This window comes from Aotus nancymaae, unplaced genomic scaffold (assembly GCF_030222135.1).
Source record: "Aotus nancymaae isolate 86718 unplaced genomic scaffold, 86718_ANA_hifiasm-v0.15.2.pri h1tg000067l, whole genome shotgun sequence".
In the NCBI taxonomy this organism is placed as follows: domain Eukaryota; kingdom Metazoa; phylum Chordata; class Mammalia; order Primates; family Aotidae; genus Aotus; species Aotus nancymaae.
This window is the reverse complement of record NW_026988482.1, coordinates 30,464,305-30,487,626: the sequence shown is the minus strand read 5'-3', so window position 1 is coordinate 30,487,626 and position 23,322 is coordinate 30,464,305. Positions and strand designations below refer to the sequence as shown.

General features: G+C 39.3%; 1 protein-coding gene across 10 annotated transcripts in view; it reads left to right on the top strand.

Moving 5' to 3' along the window:
* Positions 1–23,322, top strand: part of ERC2 (ELKS/RAB6-interacting/CAST family member 2) — a 958,416-nt gene that overhangs the window by 514,138 nt on the left and 420,956 nt on the right. For all 10 annotated transcript variants that reach the window (XR_010338994.1, XR_010338995.1, XM_064367213.1 and 7 more), the window contains one exon: positions 6,437–6,572. Coding sequence is in view for 8 of the 10 variants with exons in the window: in XM_064367213.1 (XP_064223283.1) it covers positions 6,437–6,572 (136 nt within the window). In the remaining 2 variants the exon portion in view is untranslated. The remainder of the gene's footprint in view (positions 1–6,436; positions 6,573–23,322) is intronic.

Here is a 23,322-nt window from a genome sequence, read left to right as displayed (position 1 = left end):
TTATTAAATCATTTAATGTCCCCATTCCCTAATGAGGTAACTTGGCCAGGTCACAGACTTGGTAAGGAATGCTGCTGCAGTAAGAATGCAGCTGACCTGGCTACAAAGTCCGTGGTCTTGGATGTCTTACTGCACTGCCTTTCGGCCCCCTTGGGGCCACATACGATTTAACCGTTTTATCAGGCTGAGCAAGGAATGGGAACATCTTCCCCAAGGAGGGTTTTGCTAGTGGAGCCTGATGCTATAAGGCAGAGGCTAAAATTGTCTTTGCCCCTAGGAAGTTCTACTTCTCAAGTTTTCCAATCTGAACACTCCCTTTGACACCTTTCTTCAGCTATCTTCTGCTATGTTTTCAGGTTCTGGATGTGTCCTGCTGGCCTGATAAATGACAAATGATGTCTTTTTCAAGTATGCTGGCATTGTGAGGTTTGACTGAGGGTGGCTTTGTCTCTGGGTCCTTATGTAGCCCTAAGCACCACAGAGGAGGTGGAAGACATGATGGTACTCACTTCCAGAGAGCAAGGGACATTGTTAGGGAGAGGAGGAAGAATAAAGCAAGGAGGGAAGCCAAGGCAGAAAATGTGGGCATGTGGGCTTGGACATCCTGCTGCATGGCTTTGACAAGGACTTACGCAGTTGACCATGATCAAAGCTAGTAGCCAAACAGCTGCGCTGTTCTTGAGAGGCTGCCACAAGGTGCAAAGTCCACAAGATCTGGCTTGTCCTGGAGCTAAGTCTTCAGGCCTTGGTCTGGCTTCTGACTCTTTGCTGGGAGGAGAGTTGGATTTGAGTTGCCACAGCAGGCCATATCCTTTCTCTTCCTGGAAAGGACATCATGCTCATGACATTTAGCACATTTATACTTGCTATAAAAAATCCTTAGAGTATTTATGAAAACTTTCTAAAATTTATAGCTTTGCTGGAGTACTGAATGGTATTTACAAGCCTAAAAGAATGGAATCATCTCAGTGGTTACAAGTAAGAGCTATTATTGGAAATTCTACATGCAATGTGCATTGTCAGCTTCCATTGTGTGTGTGTGGCCCAGCTACTTGAGCAGCATTGCAGGAGCCCAGCTTACTTACCCATGGTTGTCATGAGCCTCCTGCAATGCTTCCATTAGGATAACCTGCTAGGAATGTAACTCATCTCGTTATTAAGGAAAGCACAAGTGAGAGCTAAACATGTGACATAAAGCATTCAATAATGCATTCTAAAGTCTGTTGTTTGAGGTATTTGGAATACCTGCTGTTCTGAAATGGATAACAAGACACCAAGTATGTGTGCACAATATTGCACAAGATGTGATTACACTCTTCTTATTGTAAGCTAAGAGTGAAACAGTGAACATGCTGCGGTCTGTTCTAAGCGTTTTACCAGTACGACCTAACCAACCCCTCACAATCACCCTATGAGTTAGATACAGTTGTTGTTTTTGTTTTATATGTGAAGAAGCTGAGGCACAAAGGTTAGGTTAGGAAGTTTGCCCATGGCCACACAGCTAGAAATGGCAGACTTCTATTGGAAGCCCAGGCAGTCTGGTTCCAAGGTTTATGCTATTAGCCACTGCTGTCCCTAGAAGATTCATATGGCCAAGAAATAGTCTTTCATGGGATTCTAGCTTTTAACACTTGTAGTTAAACATATATCCATTTATTTGTCCAAGAGAAATGAATGCATACATCCACAAAAAGACTGGCATAAGAATGTTCATTGCAACTTTATTCTTAACAGTAAAAGAAAATGAAACAGCTCAAATATCCGTTAACAAGGAAATAGCTACTCAAACTATAGTGTATTTATATAATGGAGTAGTACTCAGCAATAAGAAGCAATGACCTAATACACACAACAATATGAATAAATCTTAAACCTTTATGCCAAGTGAAAGAAGTCAGATACAAAAGTATACGTACCATATGCTTCTATGTATATAAAGTTCAAGAGCAAGCAAAACAAATCCATATAGATGAAGATTAGAATAGTGCTCACTTCTGGGAAGAGGGGAAGGCCATGAGGCTGGGTGATAGCATGCTCTTTATTTTGATTTGTCAAAAACCTTTGACTTGTATGCTTAATATTTATGCATCTTCTTGTATGTATTTATATTCCACTTACACACACACATACACACACTCACACACACACCCATACAGTATAAATTGAAGATCTCATTTCCTCCCAAACCTATTCCCTTCTTCCGTTATGACCACTGTTTTTATGGACTGGTGTGGAGTTTCCAGGAGTTTCCATTTACATGCATGTGTGTCTGTATACATCCAAATAGGCATTTGTATTTTAACATAAATAAGATCAGACTATTTGTCTTACACTTGTGTTTCTGCTACCTGCTTTCTTTTTTGAGTAACAATATATCCTGAAGGGTATCCATGTCCATACTGCATTTTGCCTTAATCTTTTTAGCTAGCCTAATTTTATATTGTGAATATACTTAATTTCTTCAGTTTCCTTCTGATGGATGATTAGGCAATTTTCAAATTTTTACTTTTACAGTCATAATGGAAATGTTTGTGTATATATATGCATACATATTTTTGCACTTGTACAGGCACTTTTGTAGGCTATTTTCCTTGAAGAAGGGTTTGCTTGGGCAAAAGGAATGTATGCTTTGGTGGAAATTGCCAAACTGATTTCCAGAAATACTTTTGTTAATTACACTTTTCCTGACCAATATGAGAGCTAGATTCCTGTATCCTTTCCAACAATGAATATTACCAATCTTTAAAGGTTTTTAAGAGCGGATTGGTAAAAAAGTGGCATGTTTTTGTTTCTGTTGAGATTTTTAAAGAAATTTTGATTTTTCTCCTTGTTTTGCAAATATTTGGGCACATGCATTCGGACAAACATATGATTCTCCTGTCCTGCACTCCTAGCTATGTAATTCTAGAGGTCTCAGAGTCTGACACGTTCTCACCAGCAAGTTAGAGAACATTTTATTCTTAGAATTTGACAGATTATTCTAGTGAAAATGGCAGGATTCTATTCTCTCTGACGTGCTTTCTTAATATGGTACTCATTGTTGACCTTGACATCTGTTGGAAATTTTTAATTTAATGCAAATTCCTTGATGGTGACTGAATTTTGAAAAGTGACATGCCTTGTTTTATGAAACTAGTAAATTTAAGTTAAGCATTGAAAACTAAACTTACCACTATATTTTCCAAATACTTCTTTTGCCATAATTGTTTTTATCTTTTTAAAATTTGCATTTTGCATATATTTTTCATGCTGGTTTTTCCGGAGAAAAAATTCACCCCAAAGAAACTTTTTTTTTTTAAATCTTAGAGCAGGTCAGTTTCTGCCAGAGCCTTGCCAAGTGGTTGGGAGTTTGGTAAACGGTGACACTTGCTTCTGGGGCAGGATAGCAAGAAGGTATAGCAGTCTTCACAGCCAGGGGTCTTACCTTTTAGATTTTGGAGACATTTGAAAGCTGTACTGAATCAGTGTGGGTGTACTTCTGCAGGTGGGGGAAGATGTGGAGACTGATAGGTCACTTATAGATTTTATTCTTACAAATGCTATAGTTGTTGCTAGCAAAAATTACTGTGGTCATTTTTTCACTGAGCATCTGTGGGGGCATTTTCTCTTCTCCTAGAGATCTAGTATTTTTAAATTTCATGACTCCTCTGCCTGTCTCACTCATAAATTGCCATTTTAACCTGTGTTTCAGGTAGCCTTAGGGCTTCCCTGAGAAGCACTTGAGAGAGGAGTTGTCTGGTAGTGAGGCTCTGCTTACCTGTTCAGTCCACCCCTTACTTCTTTCCTACCTGTGCCAGAGCAATTCTTCTTTTCCTTTTTGACTTCCAAGTAAGCATTAAGTAGCAGAAAGCCTTCGACTGCTAGAAATACCTTTGAAAACCATGGCACTACTTCAGGGGAGTGTGTACACTTTATATGTAGCTATTGACAGTTCAATGTTCAAAGACAAGATGATCATTCTCATCACCTTGCTCTGCATCTCTTTAATTGGCTCAAATCCTAAGCAGGGCCATTCAAAACCCAACTTTCCTTTTTCAATCACTGGTGGTCTTAAATAAGGGAGTGTTTGAAGGAATGGCTGGAGATAGGCCTCCAGCACAATGTCAGAACTTCAGTTCCCCATTTTTCTTAGCCACTCATTCTTAATTCAGGAAGCTTTAAGGGACATGTGGGTTTGGAATTTGCTTTTTTTGTTTCAGATTGAGAATAACGTTGCAGTATCCCTGAAAATAAGGTCTCTGTGTTCAGACTGTTCCAAGAACTTTGAGGGAGTTCTTTCACTATGCAAAAGATGTTTGTAATAATAATCTGTATTTGTCACCGTACTTGGGGCAGGGGGACTTATATCAGTTGGTTCTATTTAACGGTGTAAAGTAATAAAATTATTTCTTTATAAAAATGCCCACTAATTAAACAATCACACTAATCATACTGACCTCTCCATTACATTCTGTTACTGAGTTCTGCCCTTACTTCCTAAGGAACTGGAAAATGTGCCTGCCCTGGGTTAGCATGGGCTTTGGAAATATGGTCTCCTCATTCAATTAGAAAGCAAGAGGTCATTCTTACCATCTTTATAGTAACCACAAGATAATTTCCTCAAAGTGGATTAGTATGCCAGTTTGACTTGGTGGTTTCATGTGTATACATTGCTGTATCAGGTAAAAATGGGGAAATATCAGACAAAAATTATATAATTTAAAGATTAAGAAGATGGCTATTCTATCATACTTTATATCCTCCTATTAAGTGCTACCAATAATATTTAAATCATGGCCTCAGTGTAAATATAAGAAACCAAAGTGTTCAGAATATATATATATGCATATATATGTGTGTGTATGTGTGTGTATATATATATATAGTGTATGTGTGTGTGTTTTAGAGATGAGGCCTCGCTATGTTTCACAGACTGGACTCTAACTCCTGGGCTCAAGCAGTCCTCCTGCCTCAGCCTCCTGAGTAGCTGGGACTACAGGCATGAGCCACTGCACCCTCGAACTATTTTTATTAGCAGGGAGTATACTGTTAGTGCTAGATAATATGATTTGACTAAGTAAACAATGCTCTTGTGCTTCATTTGCTTGGAATGGGAGCGAATAGGGGAGTACATAATTTATGAGGACTAGAAATAAGAGTTTCTTGCAGAGAGCAGTTTTCGTTTTATTTTAATTGCTTCAATTTCACGTTTGCTGTTTATCATCTAGTTCTCATCTTGTTTACATTTTCAGAAGAGCGATGATTCTCAGTATACTTGTTACTGAGTCAGAGCTCAGTAACAGTGGCTAACATGGCAATGCTGTGGTGTGGGGGAAAGGGATCCAAAAGGACCCCAAATGATTCTGCTGCTTGTCCCTTCTCTTGTGGTCACTGCTCCCAAGCCCTCCGTATGGCCCTCCTACCTCCTCGTGTGTTGGATTAGATTTATTATAGCTGCTGTGGACATGGTTGCCTAAATCTGTGGAATGTTTTGCTAAATGCTTCTGGTGCAATAGTCCACATTAAGCTTGTAATTCCCATTGTTGTTTTCTTTAACCCATTCTTTATCCTTAGTCTTTTACTCACTCAATCACTTTATGATTTTGCACTTTGACATCCTGTAGATTCATTAAGAACTTTTACTCCAAGCCCCAGAGCCTTATTTAACATTATGATTAGCCAAACTGTTACTGTGTTTGAGCTAAGTGATGACAATGTATTTGATTGGAGCCTCGTAATTGTTATTTTAAAATCAAAGTAATGGATTATGATCTCAGAAAAAGAACATGATCCAAAAGAATAATAATAATAATTAGAACAGCAACCACTTAGAAGAAAATTAATGCCCTATTATGGACCAGAGACCCTATGTGCCTTGGCCCTGCCTACCTGTGCAGTCCCGTCTTCCACCCACATTCACCCTCCCCTGGATTAGCCTCACTGCAGCCTTCCAGTTTCTTCTTTCCTGCCTTGGGAATTAAACAAATTGTTCTCTCTGCCTGGGAGCTCCGCCACTGGTGTTTCTCTTGGTTAGCTCTCACTTTGCTAGGGAGGCTTTCTTTGGCCACAGCATATAAAGACATCTACTTCCACTCCACCACCTGTCCACACACGCACGTCACCGTCTCTCACAGCATGCTATTTGTTTCCTTCAATATTAAGAAACCTAAGTTGTGTCTCCTTGGTACTTGTCCATCTTGCCTACTGGCCTCTAAGCTCCATGAGGATGAAGATTATACCTGTCTCATTCACCACTGCAGCCCGAGTGCCATCCTGGCACCTGGCATTAAGTGGATGATCAATACATATTTGTAATTGAATGAGTGGATTATTCAGAAGTATCTTTTTCCTGAGCCCATATCCAGATATCCTATGCTTAGTACTTCCTGAGTCTATTTGTGATAACTTATGATCTTCCGGTGGTTGAATTTAACCAAGCTGTGCTGACTTTTCTCAGGCATATGAAAGATCAGAATAAGAAGGTGGCCAACCTCAAGCACAATCAACAGTTGGAAAAGAAGAAGAATGCTCAGTTATTAGAAGAAGTCCGCAGGCGAGAAGATAGCATGGCTGACAACTCACAGCATTTGCAGGTAAGCACAGGCTTCTCTTCTTAATCCCTAAATGACTAGAGATGGACTCGCTCAGAAATGTTACCATTGTTGCCAGAAAATACGCACAAAAATGGTGGACTTGCCTTTGCCCTGGGTCTAGGACTAACAGTGTACACCCAAGGAACCCAGTAGGTCTTTCCCAGGGTGGGTCATCATTTTCAGAATTAAAAGTCAATTATGGTATAGCCTAGAAATACAGTGCAGAGTCTTTTGGTTCCTGTACCTCACTTTAAAAAGGCAAGGGCTGCATTTATATAGTTGGCAAGAAACTTAAAACGTAGAAATGTCTTCCTTTACAATTTATATTTAAATTGTTTTGGAAATAGAAGAAGGCGAATGTGTGTGTATTATCACAGAAGGTATTTGGGTGAGGATACATTCAGCTCATCCCAGACAGTTTACAGAACCAGTTTTGTTTTGTTCAAGACTGTGAGGCTCAGACACAGATCATTATTCTGTCTTCTCCGTGAATATAGTTATCTTTCAATGGACAGCTCTATCTTTGAAACAAACCAACTCACTGGAAACACCACTTTTTCCTCATTAACCTTCTTTATTTTTGGTGAAGGAGCGCTCCCAATGTACTTAATAAAACATTCAAGCTAAAACAGGGCATTTGCTTTGAAGTTTCTTTATTTATTCCAGTGTGCCTTTAAACAGAGCAGTTCAAGCTGGCTGGAGTTCATGTTAAATTTTGGTTATTAATTAGTGTTTTTCTCTTGTTATATATTAGGTTTCCTCCTTGGAGATAGGAGAAGTTAGATAATTTCAATATGTACTCATAATTCATCTTTTTAATTGGCCAAAAGATAAATCAATAATTATTCCAGAGTAGGAAATACAGGGAAATACCTTGCATAAAGCGTCACACATGGAGACTAGTTAATATTCGGGGTTTTTTTCTCTCTCTCTCTGTGTCCTAGACATGTTTTCTGGTGTCACTGAAGCCCCTTCACACTGATGCTTGATTTGGAGTGTTCACTGAATTGTGAGACAATAGTAGGTGGGCCCAGAACTTAAAAGAGGACCTGACCCTAGGGCCCACCTTGCTATGGTGTGTTATTCTATAAAACAAGAATAATAATTGCATCTGCTCCAGAGTAGTCGTGGGAGTTAAAGAGTCAAGGCATATAAATAATTTAGAATTGTACTTGGCACAGACTATGCCCAAAATAAGTGTTCATGACTAACAGTTGTTATAATAACAAGAAAAAGGCAAATGAAACATTAAAAGTGATTTGTCTACTATATGCAGAGGTATTTCTACAGTTCTAATCTGATATGCATTAAGCATCAAAGTTTTTGTCTTTTCTATATGTAGTAATTTTTTCTTTTCTAAGGACACATTTAGTTATGGAAATTAATGTCTTGTTTTGGCCCATGAACTTTTGTATAGCAATATTTTCATAAGGGGCCGTGATAACTACCTCATAGCCCTACTCATAAAAGATAGCATGGTCTGGAATTGCTTAGTTGCATTCCTGACCACCCCAAATAAAGGATAGCATTTGAAATGCAATAAAAAGTAATCACGATTAATTTTGATGAAAATGTCTCTGGTTAAAGTTAATAGAGAGTAAACCTCCCACTTTCCTGGATTATTAAGCAGATGTGCTCAGATGTAGTAACTACTGGCTTCGGAAAATGAAACTTTCTGGAGGCACTTGATTTTTTTAATATTGCTGTTGTTTTGAGCATTTCCTGTTTATAAGTTAGCCTGTTAAGCCTGTTAAGTGTCAGTCAACCAGGATTTGGCTTGGCTGGTTGGTGATTGTGGCATTGGCACCTGCTAATTTTGATTTATTTCACACTAGCATTTGGTAACAGTTGGATACACCGGCTTCATGATTTCAACCAACTCAATATGTGTTATATCCAGAAAAATCTAATGTAGAGTATTGCCTACAATAATAGCTAGTAGATTAGGCTTCAAAGAAGAGCACCAAGAGATTCAGCTAGGTGGTATGAAAGCTGGAAGCAAAGTTGAATGAAGATAGAGTGACTATGCTTTTTATTGGTCAAACCAGAACACAAAAGGCAATAGACAAAACCTGCATTACCTCAGTCAAACCTAGATATATAGCATAGTATGGAGCATTTTACAAGTCCAGTCTTCTTTATTTCTTAAGTTTATAGTTTTCCGAAAGAAATTACAAACTCAAATGCCTTCAGGGTTTAGGCTTTTAACATAAGAAACAACCTTGTGTGTAGGAAAAATAATGATGTCTGGTTCTTTCTGCCTGTTTTTTTATTGTTTATTTTTGGTAGAGATGCGTCAGTTAGCAATTGCCATACTAATGTTGTTCTGTGCAACAAATCACCCCAAAATGCAGTGGCTTTATAGTACCAATAGTTTATTCTTACAGATTTGCAGGTTGACTGACTGGCCCAGCTGGTCTAGGGTGGGCTTGGCTGGAAACTTCTTCTACTTACTGCACGTCTGTGGTGGTGGCTGGGACAGCTTTGTTACACATGTGCATTCTGAGGGTCAGGCTGCAGAGGTGTTAGCAACCCAGGGAAAACTCTTCTAATGACAGTTGCTGAGGCACAAGAGAATAAGCAAACATATGCAAGGCCTCGTAAGGCCTAGCCTTGAACTGATATTGTGATTTTCACTCTTTGCATTGGCCAAAGCAAAGCACATGGCCAAGTCACAGATTGGAAAAGTACACTCTACTCACAACGACAACGTTGTACAGGAGTAGGTACAAGGAGAGGTGAAGATTTTAGGCCCATGACTCAGTCTATCAAAAGAGACAAGCCCTGGAGAAGTATTTCTCTATTATAAGAAAAACAGCATATGCATAATGAAAAATTTCAGCTGTGGGTGGCCCTAGTGTATGGATATAATTTAGGGTAGTGGGGAACTATAAGGAACTCAAGAACCCTTACTCATCTAAGGAAGTAGTGGCCACTAAGCTCTGGTTGAACATTGCTATAAAGGTGGGCCTAGCGTGGTGGGACTTACGATTATCCAAGATAATCCATAAAATGGGAATTTGTATGTGAAATCTATGTGTTTTAGAAAGTTAGTTGAATTTTTAAACACTGTGGGATCCTGTAAAGCACACGTGCACAGGAGTTGTCCATTGGCTTGTGGCCTCTGCTGCATAGCCTGGTGCTCTGATCCCAGTGGGGTCTACATGGTATAAATAAAGTGACTAAGAGTACACCCTAGTTAGCTGAACTTAACCCGTTGGAAAGAGGTGGCAGTTTAGTATTTGTCCTGAGTCCTCATTTTGTTTGACGATACCTTGAGTTATTGTTTCTCATAGAAATCACCCACCATCTACAGGAATAGGGAGTGTTCTTGATTTAGCTTCTTAAATCATTTTTTGGAACATTGACAAGGAGAACAGGAAGAGAAGGATACAGACCCATGGAATTGGACTGGCCAGTGTTCAAATGCTGGCCCTTGTTGTTATTAGCTCAGGGCCTTGAGTATGGCAGAGAATCTCTCTGACCCTTACTTTATTCATCTGTAAATGGAGATTGCAATATTTGCCTCCTGTGGTGGGTTAAACAAAATAACGTTTATGAAAGAGCCTAGCACAGTACCTGACATATGTGAACTTCAGTTACTGGGGTTTTCTCCCAGAGAGACTGATAATGAGCTTTTAATCATAGAAGACAGTGACCATTGGGAGTATCAACCTACAAATTCTTTGCAACTGTTTTATACTGATGAGTATTACAGATATAGAACTCACACCAGTAAATGAAAATTCCCAATAAAGCATTAAAAAACATTTTGGGCAATAAGGAGGAAAATTAAAACATTCTTCAAGTTAATGTTGAATTGTGTGTGAAAGGTGGATGTGAAAGATCGTGATTTTCTTGTGTAATTCTTTAGAGCTTTTCCCCAGAACACAGATTATGGAGCATGATATTTATGTCTGACCTTGGGGCTTGGGGCTTCTGTGTGTCTCATCAGAGCCCACATGGAGGTTTTTCAGCAAGGTGTCTTTCCGGAGATTCACACTAAATTGTCGTTTCCAGAATAGGATTCCCCCCTACTTTTTTTTTAAGCTCTAGCCATTTCTCACTGAGTAAATATGCCAATTTGAAACCCCAGTGGATATCCTTGTAGATTTTGGCTGCATTTTTCCATGTGTAGCTTATCGAGTTAATAAACTAACTTTCTAAAAAATGCACAAGCCAATGTTTTATGCTCCTTTTCTGTTATATGTCTGCAGAATTCTCTTCAATTTATTGCCTGAAAACTAAAGTCTGTTCTTGTGTGCTTCCGTTTCCAAATTATAGGTTCCCAGGGAACTGTAAAGTTTCTTCTCTGCCCATGGTTAAACCCAAGTGTGATCATTTTAAAAAGCAAATGAATGTTCTCATTTATTCTTGTCCTTTTAATACAGTTCTAAAAAAAGCCAGAAAGACAATTTTATTTTTTAATTTGTGCAACCCTGTGCAGCCAATATCTTTTTTCCAAGGGGACTTCCTTTACTTAGTTCCTCCAATTAGAGTTGGAATAAGCTAACAGAGGAAGTGTAGCAAACAACATAAACCTCAAAAATGCATAGCTTTCAGCAAAACATATAGTTCATTATGGAGTTTCCAAGGTTTGCTAAGTTGTTTCTTTGCAGAAGGATGTGTATATCTTAAGCAGCATTTTTTTTAAAGCTTCATATCTATATGTTCATCTCTCCAAGTCACTAAGTTAAAATTCATTTCTTTTTCAATTCCCTGGGCTTAAAATTGTTACTCTAACTGTGATCTATGTTCATGTGTTATGGTACACTTACCTAAGTACTGCCATTAGAAGAAACCTGACCAGCAGAGTTAAGAGATTCATCATTGTCAAAATGAGTTTATTTAGTTCCTAGTTTTTCATGGCTGTTCGGAAGGCATGGTGTAGAGTGATTTAGGGAGGCTCCATTTCAGCCATCATTTTCAACATATGGAAAAGATGAGAAAGGTCATCCTAGCCTAGGTTTAAAAGACAATCCACATTTGTTTAAATTTTCATTAGAATTAACTTCATGATTTGTTTTTAACACTGTGAAGCATTTTTTTTTTTTTAATTTGTTTTGCAGTTTTCTGCCTTGATGGGTAGAGATTGGAAAGTTCCATTAAGTTATGGATATATCCTATCACATTGTTGAAATGTGAACTGACCCTTACCTGATTTTTTCAGATTCTGTTCATGGTTTCAGACGAAGAGAAATACTCAAGTATTTGTTAGTCTGCAGAGGACAAGGAATGTTGATGAGTAGGACTGAGGGTCGGCACAGAAGTGCTTTCTTTCCTTGGGGATTTATTTTGACATTTGTTTTTCTTTCACACTATAATCCCCCACGAGCCAAAAAAAAACGACTTTTGTTGTAGCAGGTCCCTATAGGCAGTCTCAGAAAATCTTATTTGACAATCAGTTTCTGGTAGCCTTGAGCTGAAGTCATTACTCTTTGTAGTAACTCATAGACTGTCAGGGGTGACAAGACATCCTGTGCAATGTATTTGGGAGCTAACCATTTGTTAGAAATGCTCCAAGAAGCCAAGTGAAATCATGTAAATAAAACTGTTGTATGTGGAGTTTTTCTTCTTTCCTCCCAATAAAGTATGACTTGTTTTTCCAAATGTGCAGTAACTTGCATATTTCTTCTAAGAAACGTCTTCTGCTTTTTCCTGGGGATTTCTGACCTAATCCTCCACTTCATATAGCCCTTCTATACAAACACAATATATATCTATGGAAAAGAGAAGTTTACCCTTAATCAAGTGTTGCTTAATCTACCTACTAAATAACCCCCTGAAGACAGAGTCGAGTTCATTATTCTTTTCCGAAGGGTTTTCAGGTTTCACTCCATTAGCGGCTCTTCGACAGTCCTTGGCAAAGTGAAGGTTTGTTTGCGGAAGGCTGAAGATCCTGCCGAATGAAGCGCAACATATCTCTCAAATGGAATCATTGTTATTATGGGAGTATAGTTGGAAATGACAAACCTTGGGGTGGGGGAGTTTGAAAAATAAATCTTGCTTGAATGATATGGTAATCTCTTATTTATTTTGAGGGGGCTTTCTAAGGAAGCTCACATTGTTTTTTAGATGTTATCGTATTTCGTGCCTTTTGGTCCCTGAAATAGAAATCAATAGGGGAAAATCAATTAGTGTTCAACTTCTGGTGAGCTCCAGTGAGAACTAGAAGCAGATACGGATCCTTTCCTCAAAGAAATGCTATGCTCAGTACTAGGGAGAGAGGAGGGCTGGGTTTGTAAAGTAGGCCTTGCCTCTGTTTACCCCTAACTCTGGTCTCTGGGCTTATTTTGAGGTGAAACTTGGACTATAAACTGGAGACCCCATTTTTGCATGTTTATTAAAACCACTGCTGATGATTAGTTTAGTCAATAATGAAACAACAGCCCATGTAAGCTTTCCAAAATGCTTTCGTGGGGTGATCTTCATGCTGGATCCTATTTCTGGCCTTGAGGATTGGTAGGACCAGTTTATCTATCTTCATTTTATAGATGAGGAAACTGAGACTCAGACAGTTATTCAGTGACTGGTCTGCAGTTGTGGGTCTCATTGAAGATAAAGCCTTAAGGAGGTACCAAAGCCTGAGAGTTCTTCCTGTGAAGATTAGACTAGGCCTCAGCTTTCGTACACTGAAAAAAAAAAAAATGCTTCCTCAGGCAAAAGATTCTGAACCAGATATCATGCTTCAAAAGCCACTGCGAAGTGAGACCTCTGAGGTGTGTGTTTGTGAGCATTTATATCTTCTTCTGTTCTATTTCACTCCATAGCATGTGCAGTATCATTTTCAAAGTAGATACGGTGAAAGTATTGCTAAAGAACCCACACATTGAAAGCACAGGGACAGAGAGAGGAAAAAAATTCTGACAACGCACCTTCTTACTTTTTCCAAGGTAGAATTTATGTAATAACTCACACACCAGACTTGTGTAATCCCTGGGAGCAATCATGTTCAACATGCATCAAAAGGGGCAGTCCAGTTAAACCAGCTTTCCTTGGCCAAGGTAATTACCTCAGGTTTACTCTGAGTTATCACTACCAGAGGTTAGTCAGAGGTGGAGGGCACCTGCAAATCACAGTGCATGACATGCTGACATCAGTAACCTCTTTCCAACAGCTCAAATAGATGCTGGTATTTTAGTACATCACTGCCCAAGTCAGAGACCTGGGCATGGTTAACTTCTAAAAATGTTAACTTTGACTTATGACTTGTCCGAAGCATTGCCAAGCTATATATTCAAACACTCCAAATTAAGGAATGACAATCAATGACATAGGCAATGATTTAGATAGAAGTCTTGCAAAAGGAAAATACAACTATTAAATCTGTTCCTGTTCACTTAATCGTCTCTCCTGTAATACACATTTGGGAAGTTGGTAACTTGAATTTATGACACTTTTAATTTCTTTTCTGCTATTACACTTTCCCTCTACATCTTATTTATGTTACCTGGAAAAGGCCGTACAAGGTTTAAGCACTAGTAAGTTTTTCTTACTAGAAAGACTCTTAGACTTCATTTAATACAAGCTCCTTGTTTTACTGATGAAGGAAGTAGGGCCCAGTAAAGGCAAATGCCCTGCCTATGATCCTAGAGGGAATTATTGGCGGAGGGAAGACCAGATCCCAGGCTTTCTGCATCCTTGCCAAGTGCCATTTGTGCAGCCCACTGGTTCCATAAGGCATGACTACCTTCAGTAGGATTTGAATGGTTAAAATCTTCAAGCCTATAGCTGAGGCCTGTGCCCCTTAGCATTGGATATTAGACTGAGCATCTACAATGACATAAAATTAGTTACTTATTGGGAATAAACTAAGCTTTATGCATATTTTATAAAAGGATATTCTATCATTTCCTGTGCCTCTCTTATGTCTTTAAAAATAAAGTAACTAAAGAAATAGTAAATTGATGATGGAGAAAATGCTGTGAGAACAGACTACAGAGTTTAGGACTCTTTAGATGATACATAAAAATTAGTTTATTTATGCCACTTTTCTCTATCCGTAAAAGGATGTCATCCACAAAGAGAGTCAGGAAGTCTCTTGTAATGGAAAACAAGTGTGGATTGCTTAGAAAATTCAACCAAAAGAATGATAGCTGCTTTTTATTGAGCAATGAAGGAGGCCAAGGATAATGCCTTTGGTTGTGTTCCCTGGGAAACTGAGACTCTGAGATGAACATGCAAGAAGTTTATTGAGGGTGCTCTCAGGAAGGGAGGGAAACAGAATTAGGCCCAGGGAAAAGTCAGACTGTAATGTAGTTGCAGCAAAGGACTTAGCAGGCCCTATCAGTTGCTCTGGAGCTGGGATAGCCATTGACCCTAATCGAGTCAATGGAGGTAGGCAATGCCACGGGAAGGGTGTAATCTTAGATAAGGCAGCTCTCAGGGAAAGCACATCCCTGGCATTTGGAGACTGAGGGTCTTGGTTCTGAAGGGGCATCATGGCAGTGCACCTATATCTACAGCAAACACGTGATGTGTCTGTTGTACACTTTTCATTGACACCCATGGCAGATACACGCAACTGATCCCAAGACAAGTCTTACCCCCAGCTTCATAATTCTTTCCAATATAAGCAGCCATTAAAAAGCAATCGTAGTTGCCCAAGTTGCTGTGTATATACAGTGAATTGTTTATTTGTCCCAACAAACTAATGAGGATCTTACTATCTTTGAAATCATTTTACAGATGAGAAGATTGAGACTTGGTAATGTTAAACAAGAGAAAGAGCCGATCTTGTTTCTCAGGTCTCAGTCATAAACTGGACATTTTTCTCTCTCCTGAGTGGAACTGTTTCTTTGCATGCATTTTATTGGCCACAGTAACTATAGCAACAGTAAAGATGCTGGTCAGGCCCCTCCAAAAACAGATAGAAAAATTAAGTGGCGTAAACTTGGTTAAGGAGCCTTTGCATTGATTTTATGGAAAGGGATTAAGCTTTCGTTTAAGTAGTGAGGTAGAATTAAATGCTTCTTAAAGGTGTATAAGACTCTGCCTTCAGTTCATCAAGCAGCCCCAACAATGTTTTTTGAGGACTTTTTATGTGTTAGGCACTGTGCAACCTATTGAGATGTAACAAAAAGTAAGATAAAATTTCTTACATTTGAATATTTCAAGATCTTTTCTTCTGACTAAAGGTGTCCTTCCCCCAGCATGTGATTTGCTGTAGCTTCTGAAAGTAAACTAGAACATCCATTACTGGGCTGCTGCCTGCCTTGAGGCGCAAGAGCATTTGAAAGAGGTAACAATGAAGTTGTGGCTGCAGCTGGAGCCTTGGCTCTCATTCTATCATTCTTCTGTCAGAACAGAAACTTCTGGAAGGCCTTCTGGACCTTAGGTCATCCATGGGGCTCTGAGTTTCTGAGTAGGTGAGAGATGAATGTATCAAGCAGGAAGTGAGGGGATCCGGGTTTTAGTCTAAGCTCAAGTGATTTTTTTTTCTCTACGCCTCAGTTTTCTCACCTACAAAAGAGAGGCTTGTATTGAAGTGAGGCCCTTCCAACTCTGAAATCCTGGAGTCTGGGGTTTAATTAAAGGGTGCACATAGGTGGTGATTTAAAAGTGCCTTCCAAGGGGGCGGCTCATGGGCCAACTGGAGAGCTGCTGCCAAAATAGAGCATGCAGTTCAGGAGCAGGGATGTCCTCCTGTTGGGAATGGAGGGAAGTCAGTCTTCTTGGCTCTATCCTGGGTAATATAGAATACCTGGCTTTAAATGTAAGTCACTCTAAGGACTCTCTCTGTTTTCTATCTGGAGTGCAGGGTCTGCCATTTGGAGGCTTTCGTAGTGTGCAGTACTACATTTTGTTTTCTTTAGAGCAACTGGTTATAATAATAAATTCTCCACTTGCTGCTTGTTTGGTGTAAGATAGGTTAGAACCCTGACAGTCTGAATACAAGATACACAGTGCAGGAAAGTCTCAGAATTGAGCCACCTGGCTTACAGGCATTTCTCAGGGGAAGGAGCTATGTGACTTTTAAATGTAATTGTTTGTGAAGTAGATTATTGTTTTAATAAGCTACTATGTCAGTAGGGGTTATTTTTCTCCGGTTTTCAGGTCATAGTGAACTGTGGGAAAATGGAAAAAAGACTAATTTGACTAAAAGAGGGTTGATGTTATCTAGATTCACATTTCCCAAAACATGTTTATCAGAGTGATAGTTCTATGGGATACTATAAGGAAAAGGGGTTTCATTTATCAAATGCCTCTGGAAAACAGTACATACTCTTTTACTTCAAGAGTACTGTGCATATTCACATGTTAAAGGCTCTGAGAAGTCCTGCAGTCAAAAGAAATGTTTGATGTTCTTCAGTCCAAAATTTCTCTAAATCACTTGACAAAAAAAGTCTTTTTCTTTCCCCCAGAACATTTATTAACATTGTAAAATATTAGCATTTTATGGAACTTGGGCAAATGCTGATTTAGACAGTTCTTACTGATGATAACTGACATATACAATTACTTCTTTGATTAGAGTTTGAGGTTGGACAAATTCTGCAGTGATACTTTATGAAGTATAATATTGTCTTTGCTGAGTCAAAATTTACCTGATAGCCTCTGCTACTTGATTGAAAAACAGCTCTGTTATAGTGATTGACCAAGAAAATTCTACTTCTGATGTACTTTAAAAAAATTGTACCTCATTAGTAAAGTTGATATGAAGCAAACTGAAAAATGTTTATGAAAGGTACAGTAGTATTTTCATCTATTATTTCTTGATTCCAGAATCCATATTGATTTCTAATTACAAGCTCACATTATACTGTGCTCCAAATCTGAATTTGACAAATTTAAAAATTGATGAATGTTTTGGGGAAGATGTGGAAATTTTTCCAGGTTTAAAATATAAAATTGAAATATTTAAAGTATCCATTGTTAGTTGTCACTTGGATGCAATTTTACCTTTTTTTCTGTTAAGGGTAAAATATAGTACTCTAGGCTCATGTTATGCTGTCAAAGTCAATTATGCAGATTGAAAATGCAGCACAGAGCGTCCCTGTGTCATTACCAGCAGACTTGTTTTTATTTTGGTTGTACTTTTTTGGCTGTGAAAGGATCCTTATAAGAAATTAGAAAAACACACATTTAAAAATGTTAACAGTTAAACAATATAACCTTGAATGTATGTCTCCTAGTTGCCCGCGTCTGTTCAGACATGGGCCTGTGATTTCTGAATGAACTGCACCTCTCTTAACCTGACTTAATGATGGCTTTACCCTTTTACTCATCTTGCAAAATTATTTTCCTCCTACTCAAAATGAGGGATTAAGGTCATTCTTGACTGTTGCTTCGTTCACCAGAATAAAGTTTTGCTTCATAGGAATTACCACATGTATGTTAGAGTCCAGTGATTGAGACCAGGGTAGTAGTTAGAATGAGATCATAGCTAGGAAGTCCAGGAGATATATGGCAGTTGAGGGAGGACATTCTTTTCTGTAATGTTTTTAATTCTCAAAGCTTATTTTTACCATATAAAAATAAGGACATAGCTCTATATTTTAAATGCTTCTGAAATGAAAGTTTTGTTCATCTATTCATTTATTCCACAGCCATCTTGTTGGACTCTGAATGAACCTCGTGGCTTTTCGAGGCTAGATTCTTCCTTCTCTCTCATGCCCTAATGGACAGAACCATGAAGGCATAATCATAAGACATACTAGAGGAAATGGTGGGCATAGGGCCCAAAGGGATTTTTTGGTAGGTTGCATTAAGCAGCCAAGTTTAAAAGATAAACCTTCTAAGCAAAGGCAGCTTGAGTTTTTCCACCCAAGTCACCTCCTGCAGCATTGCTAGGGCTCCCTGCATGTGTTTCTAGGCTGAGGGCTGGGCCTCTATCCTTGGTTCTGATGACCATTTCTTTTTATCATTTATGAGTCAGTAAATATAATCTCATGTACCCAAACGTAAGCCCCTCCAAATATAAAATCATCTACTATTTCTCAAAGAAATTTTCAAGTTTCAATATAGAAACTTATAGAGATGAAACAGTCAAGGTGTCTGCTTGTGATATTTATGTTATCAATTTAGTTACATTCAGAATCACTCATTACACAACATGTGCTCTTTTCTGTTCTTGTATTTCATGGAACAATGTCACAAACTCTCCAAAGCCTCCTCTGCCTAGCAGTCAGTGACCCCCTCCCCACTACGGAGGTGCTTTTCCATCATCTGGTGCAGCCTTCCTTGCACCTTATCTTCCCCTCAGAGGTTTGACCCCAGTACGTTAGGAACCCATGTGTGACCCACCGTCTGGAGTCTTGCACAAAGCCACAGCCATCTATTCACAGAACATTAGCGGGGTTGTTTTATAGGTTTTGAGTAGGTGTGAATATTTTTTTATCTCTTTACCAGGTGGAGCTGTAATTGCTTTTTTTTTTTTTCTTTTGAGATGGGGTCTCACTCTGTCACCCAGGCTAGAGTGCAGTGGTGCTATCTCAGCTCACTGCAACCTTTGTCTCCCAGATTCAAGCGATTCTCCTGTCTCAGACTCCTAAGTAGCTGGGATTAGAGGCCTATGCCACCATACCCAGCTAATTTTTGTATTTTTAGTAGAGACAAGATTTCACCATGTTGGCCAGCCTGGTCTCAAACTCCTGACCTCAAATGATCTTCCCGCCTTGGCCTTCCAAAATGCCTGGATTACAGATGTGAGCCACTGCACCTGGCCTGTAATTGCTTTTCCAAGGGATGTTTTTACCACACAGGTTAGGATCATTGGCTTCTACATTGACTCCTGATGCCGTCACTTACGAGCGTGTGCTGTGCAACAAGATTGTTAAGTTTCAGGTGATGGTAGTAGTTGCCTCCTAGTGTTGTGTGGTCATTTGGAAAACAGCATCCAGCACAGAGTAAAGCTGGCTGATGTCATGATAACGTTGCTAGGATGCTGATATTGTTGTTCAGCATTTACTCTGCAAAGACCTTACTTACCATAGCCTGTAGTGCCCTGTGCCATTGGCCCTGGCTCTCTTTGGGACCCCCTGTTGTCCTCCCATCGTTCCCTCATTATCTGCTTGAGCAATCCAGACTTCAAACCCTCCTTGCACTTGGGTCTTGGAACAAGGTGATCCCTTGGCTAGCAGATTCTTTCTTCAGCTATGTGTGTGTGTTACTTCTTCATTTCACATAGGTTTCTGCTCCAATGCCATTTTCTCAGAGAGGATTTCTCTGAATGCTCTTTCTAATTAATAGTTCTTATCTTTCTTTATGCTTCTGTCTTTATCTTTCTTCCTCATTTATATCACAGCCTAAAATAATAATGTATAGTTATTTGTATACTTGTTTATCGGTCTTTCCAATGAGCACGGCACTTTGTCCATCATCCCTTCTCCTAGAATGTGGGACTTTCTTATGTATCCAAAACAGAGTTGGCCCATGGTAGACATTCAATAAATACTTTTTGACTGACTGAATAAATGAATTATTAATGAGTGAGCAGTGTTGCAAATAAGCTTCCATAGCAGTTCTAAGGATTAGTAGTGGCTGCTCAGCAGGCAGGAGAGAAGGACTGAGGCTGTGTCTTGGAGGGAAGAGAAAAGTGCCAATGCCAATCACTGTGTACGGGGGGCTCAGGAGAGAACAGGAGTGTATGTTCTGCCTGAGACTCAATGAAGACCTCCTTCAAAGTGAGGACCTGTGTCTTTTCTCTGCCCGATAGGTAATAAGATAAAAATTAACTATTAATTATTCATAAAAGTGGGATAAATGAATAGCTGAATAATCAGATAGTCCAATGATGAATAAAGGACAAAATCTAGATTTTGTCATGACATTTATTTGAACAGAGATTAACTGCAAGATGCATTCTTGTTGGCATTCGAAGATGTGCAGTACTGTTGATCTACCCTAGCTGTTTTTCATTTCTCCTTGAAGCTGCAGAGGACACCTTCCTCATTGGAAGCTGCTTGGAATGGCTGTCTGAAGAGCATGGAGGGCAGCATAACAAAGGGGCGAGAGTAAACCTAATTTCCACCCTGCCCTCAGAGCAATGGCCTTGTGTGGCAGGCACCCTGTATGCACACATGTAGGGCACATGGTCTGCAGACTGGAAAAATGTTCAGAAAGGTGGAAAAATGAACTGGCAGGTTCTTAGAGCAACTTTTTCTTCATATTTTGGTTCTCTAAGTGAAGCCATACTTTTTCTGAGTGTTTAGGTCTTGACCAATAGCAATTATGTGAGCAAAGAATTTTCTCACTAGCCAAGAGTTTGTTCATTGTCTAATTGACAGATGGATGGAGTAATTGAGCCATTCAGCAAATGCGCAGTGGTCAGTCACCTGCTGTGTGCCGGGCTCCATACAGGGAACATTAAGCCTGTGTAAGCACTAGGACTACATCACAGCCACCATCTTCAGTAGTCTAGTTTTTGGCACTCACATTTCAAATGCATGTTTTTCTTCTCAGCTGTCACCCTGTGGAACTCATATTCACTTCCCAGCATGGCAACTATTACTCAAAAGCTTTCTGGAACTCCTCTGGCCACCTTGAAAGCCATGCAAGAAATCTTACTCTTTTGTTATCACATGTTCTTAGCTAAAACCAGCATTTTCTATTTGATCAGCAGCTTTATTCTCCAGACTTGGTTTTAAAAAACATGTGGGTATAAACTTATGCTGCTGTCAGGATACTGTGCCTAATTCTGAAGATGGTCCCAAAGCTGTTTCCAAAAATGTCATGGAGTAAAGGCTACATCTTTGGAGTAGGTCACAGACTCCAATTTCACTACTTAGAAGGGGGATGATGTACATGGCGATGGGAACAGTCTGGCATGTTTTGTAACCTTATCTTTTTTTTTCCCTAGATCACATGATTTTTTGATTTGAAATGAACCAAGCTAGTTTTTAAGCATCATATAAATAATACACTGATTGGGTTTTCAACTTTTCAAATGGCTCCTTCTATACCGCAAAAAAATTCAAAGTCATTTGTAATCACACAAAAACTTCATATTGCCAAAATTATGTTGATATTGTAGGTGATGTTGATTCCTGGGAGGCCTCAATTATCCAGAAATTTCTTGAGTTCTTTCCAATTTTATTTCTTTGTCTAGAACTAGATTTTGTTCCTTTCCCATTTCCCATTTCAGAGGGGAGGCTGCATATCAGTGGCCATCTCTTTTCATTCTTCAGTCTAGAGTTACATAGGCCTGGAATCCATTCTCTCTTCTACCACTTCACAGCTGTGTGATTTTGAGATTGCTTACTCTTGCTGTGCCTAGTTTTCTTATCTTTAATATGGGGATAAGAAGACTAGCTACCTCATCAGTTTGTACAAATCAGTAACCTCTCAATGTAAAGTCATTATCACAGTTCTTTTTGCATGGGAGTACACTCTGGAAATGACAGTCACAATTACTTTGTCATCATTGTCATTACTACAGTTAGCATTGACCAAATATTCAGTCATATTCTGATACGTTTTGTGGAAGTTGTTGCTCATTTTAGGCTTTCTGTTAACCTCAAAATTCCTAGGATTAAACTGTATTGAAGATTTGCATGCCTGTTCTGATAGTTTAGCACTGATTGGGAGAAAAATGCAAGATTTATGTCTTTGTATACTTTTTCCCAGCATCATAAATTTTTAAAACTTTTCTTAATGTTTGGCAGCAAGCCATACCCTCATTGAGCACGCATGCACATATGGTATGTATGCGTGTATATAGATATATATACACACACGCTCACACATATATATATATTTTCAAATGGTTTTATTTTCTTGCCATGAAATATCATGGCCTCTTTAATTTTGCTTGCTAGACTTAGATGGCTGTATTTTCCACATCTAAATTAAACACCTGAAGAATTTGACACATAGGCACCAAAGTGGCCACTGACTTGACACAGACAGATACTTGAGACAGAAAGCCCTTTCTTCTTTGTGCTCACTTGGTGTCTGGCTTCACCTGGTTGGGCAAAGTGAAGTATGTGTAGGTTGAGCTAAATATGGCCTTGCATACCCACGCATTGGAGGTGGGCAAGGGGTTCCCGTAAATTGAGAGACTGGACACCGTCTCCAGGCCGGAGGCCACAGGAGTGAGGTGACTGAGGAGGAAATGGCACGGCTCCTGTGGCCACACTGTTTGCCTGCAGTTGGTTTGGGCCACATAGGGCTTTCCAAACGGACTTTGACGGCTACTTGGTTAATTTGATTGATGCTATGGGGAGGCAGGATCCCTGAAGAGTATTTATAAAGCCCTGCACATACAGGCTGCAAAGGCAGCCACAAAACCAAGCTAAACACAAATTTTAGCTATGAAATAAATTTTAGAAACACTGTATACTACCCTGTTGGTTTAAGTGCATACAGCTATTGTTATTCTTTCTTCTCCTGGCTGAAGAATTGTTTGCTCTCTTTATTGTTGCTTAAAGTTTGCAATTAAAACTTGACTAACCAAAACTCATGTACAGCTGTTTCAATGAGAATTTAAGATTCTTTTCTTTGGTTTCATTTTTGTACGGAGGGTGGGCTTTCTCACTTCGCAGCCTGAAGGTTGGCTTCTGAGATGGGGCACGGTTTATTCTTTCCTTTTTGTTGTTGTTGCTGAGACAAAGTCTTGCTCTGTTACCCAGGCTGGAGTGCAGTGACGCTGTCTCCACTCACTGCAACCTCCACCTCCCGGGTTCAAGCTATTCTCCTGCCTCAACCTCCTGAGTAGGTGGGATTACAGGCACTCACCACCATGCCTGGGTAATTTTTTTAATATTTTTAGTAGAGACAAGGTTTCACATTGTTGGTTAGGCTGGTCTTG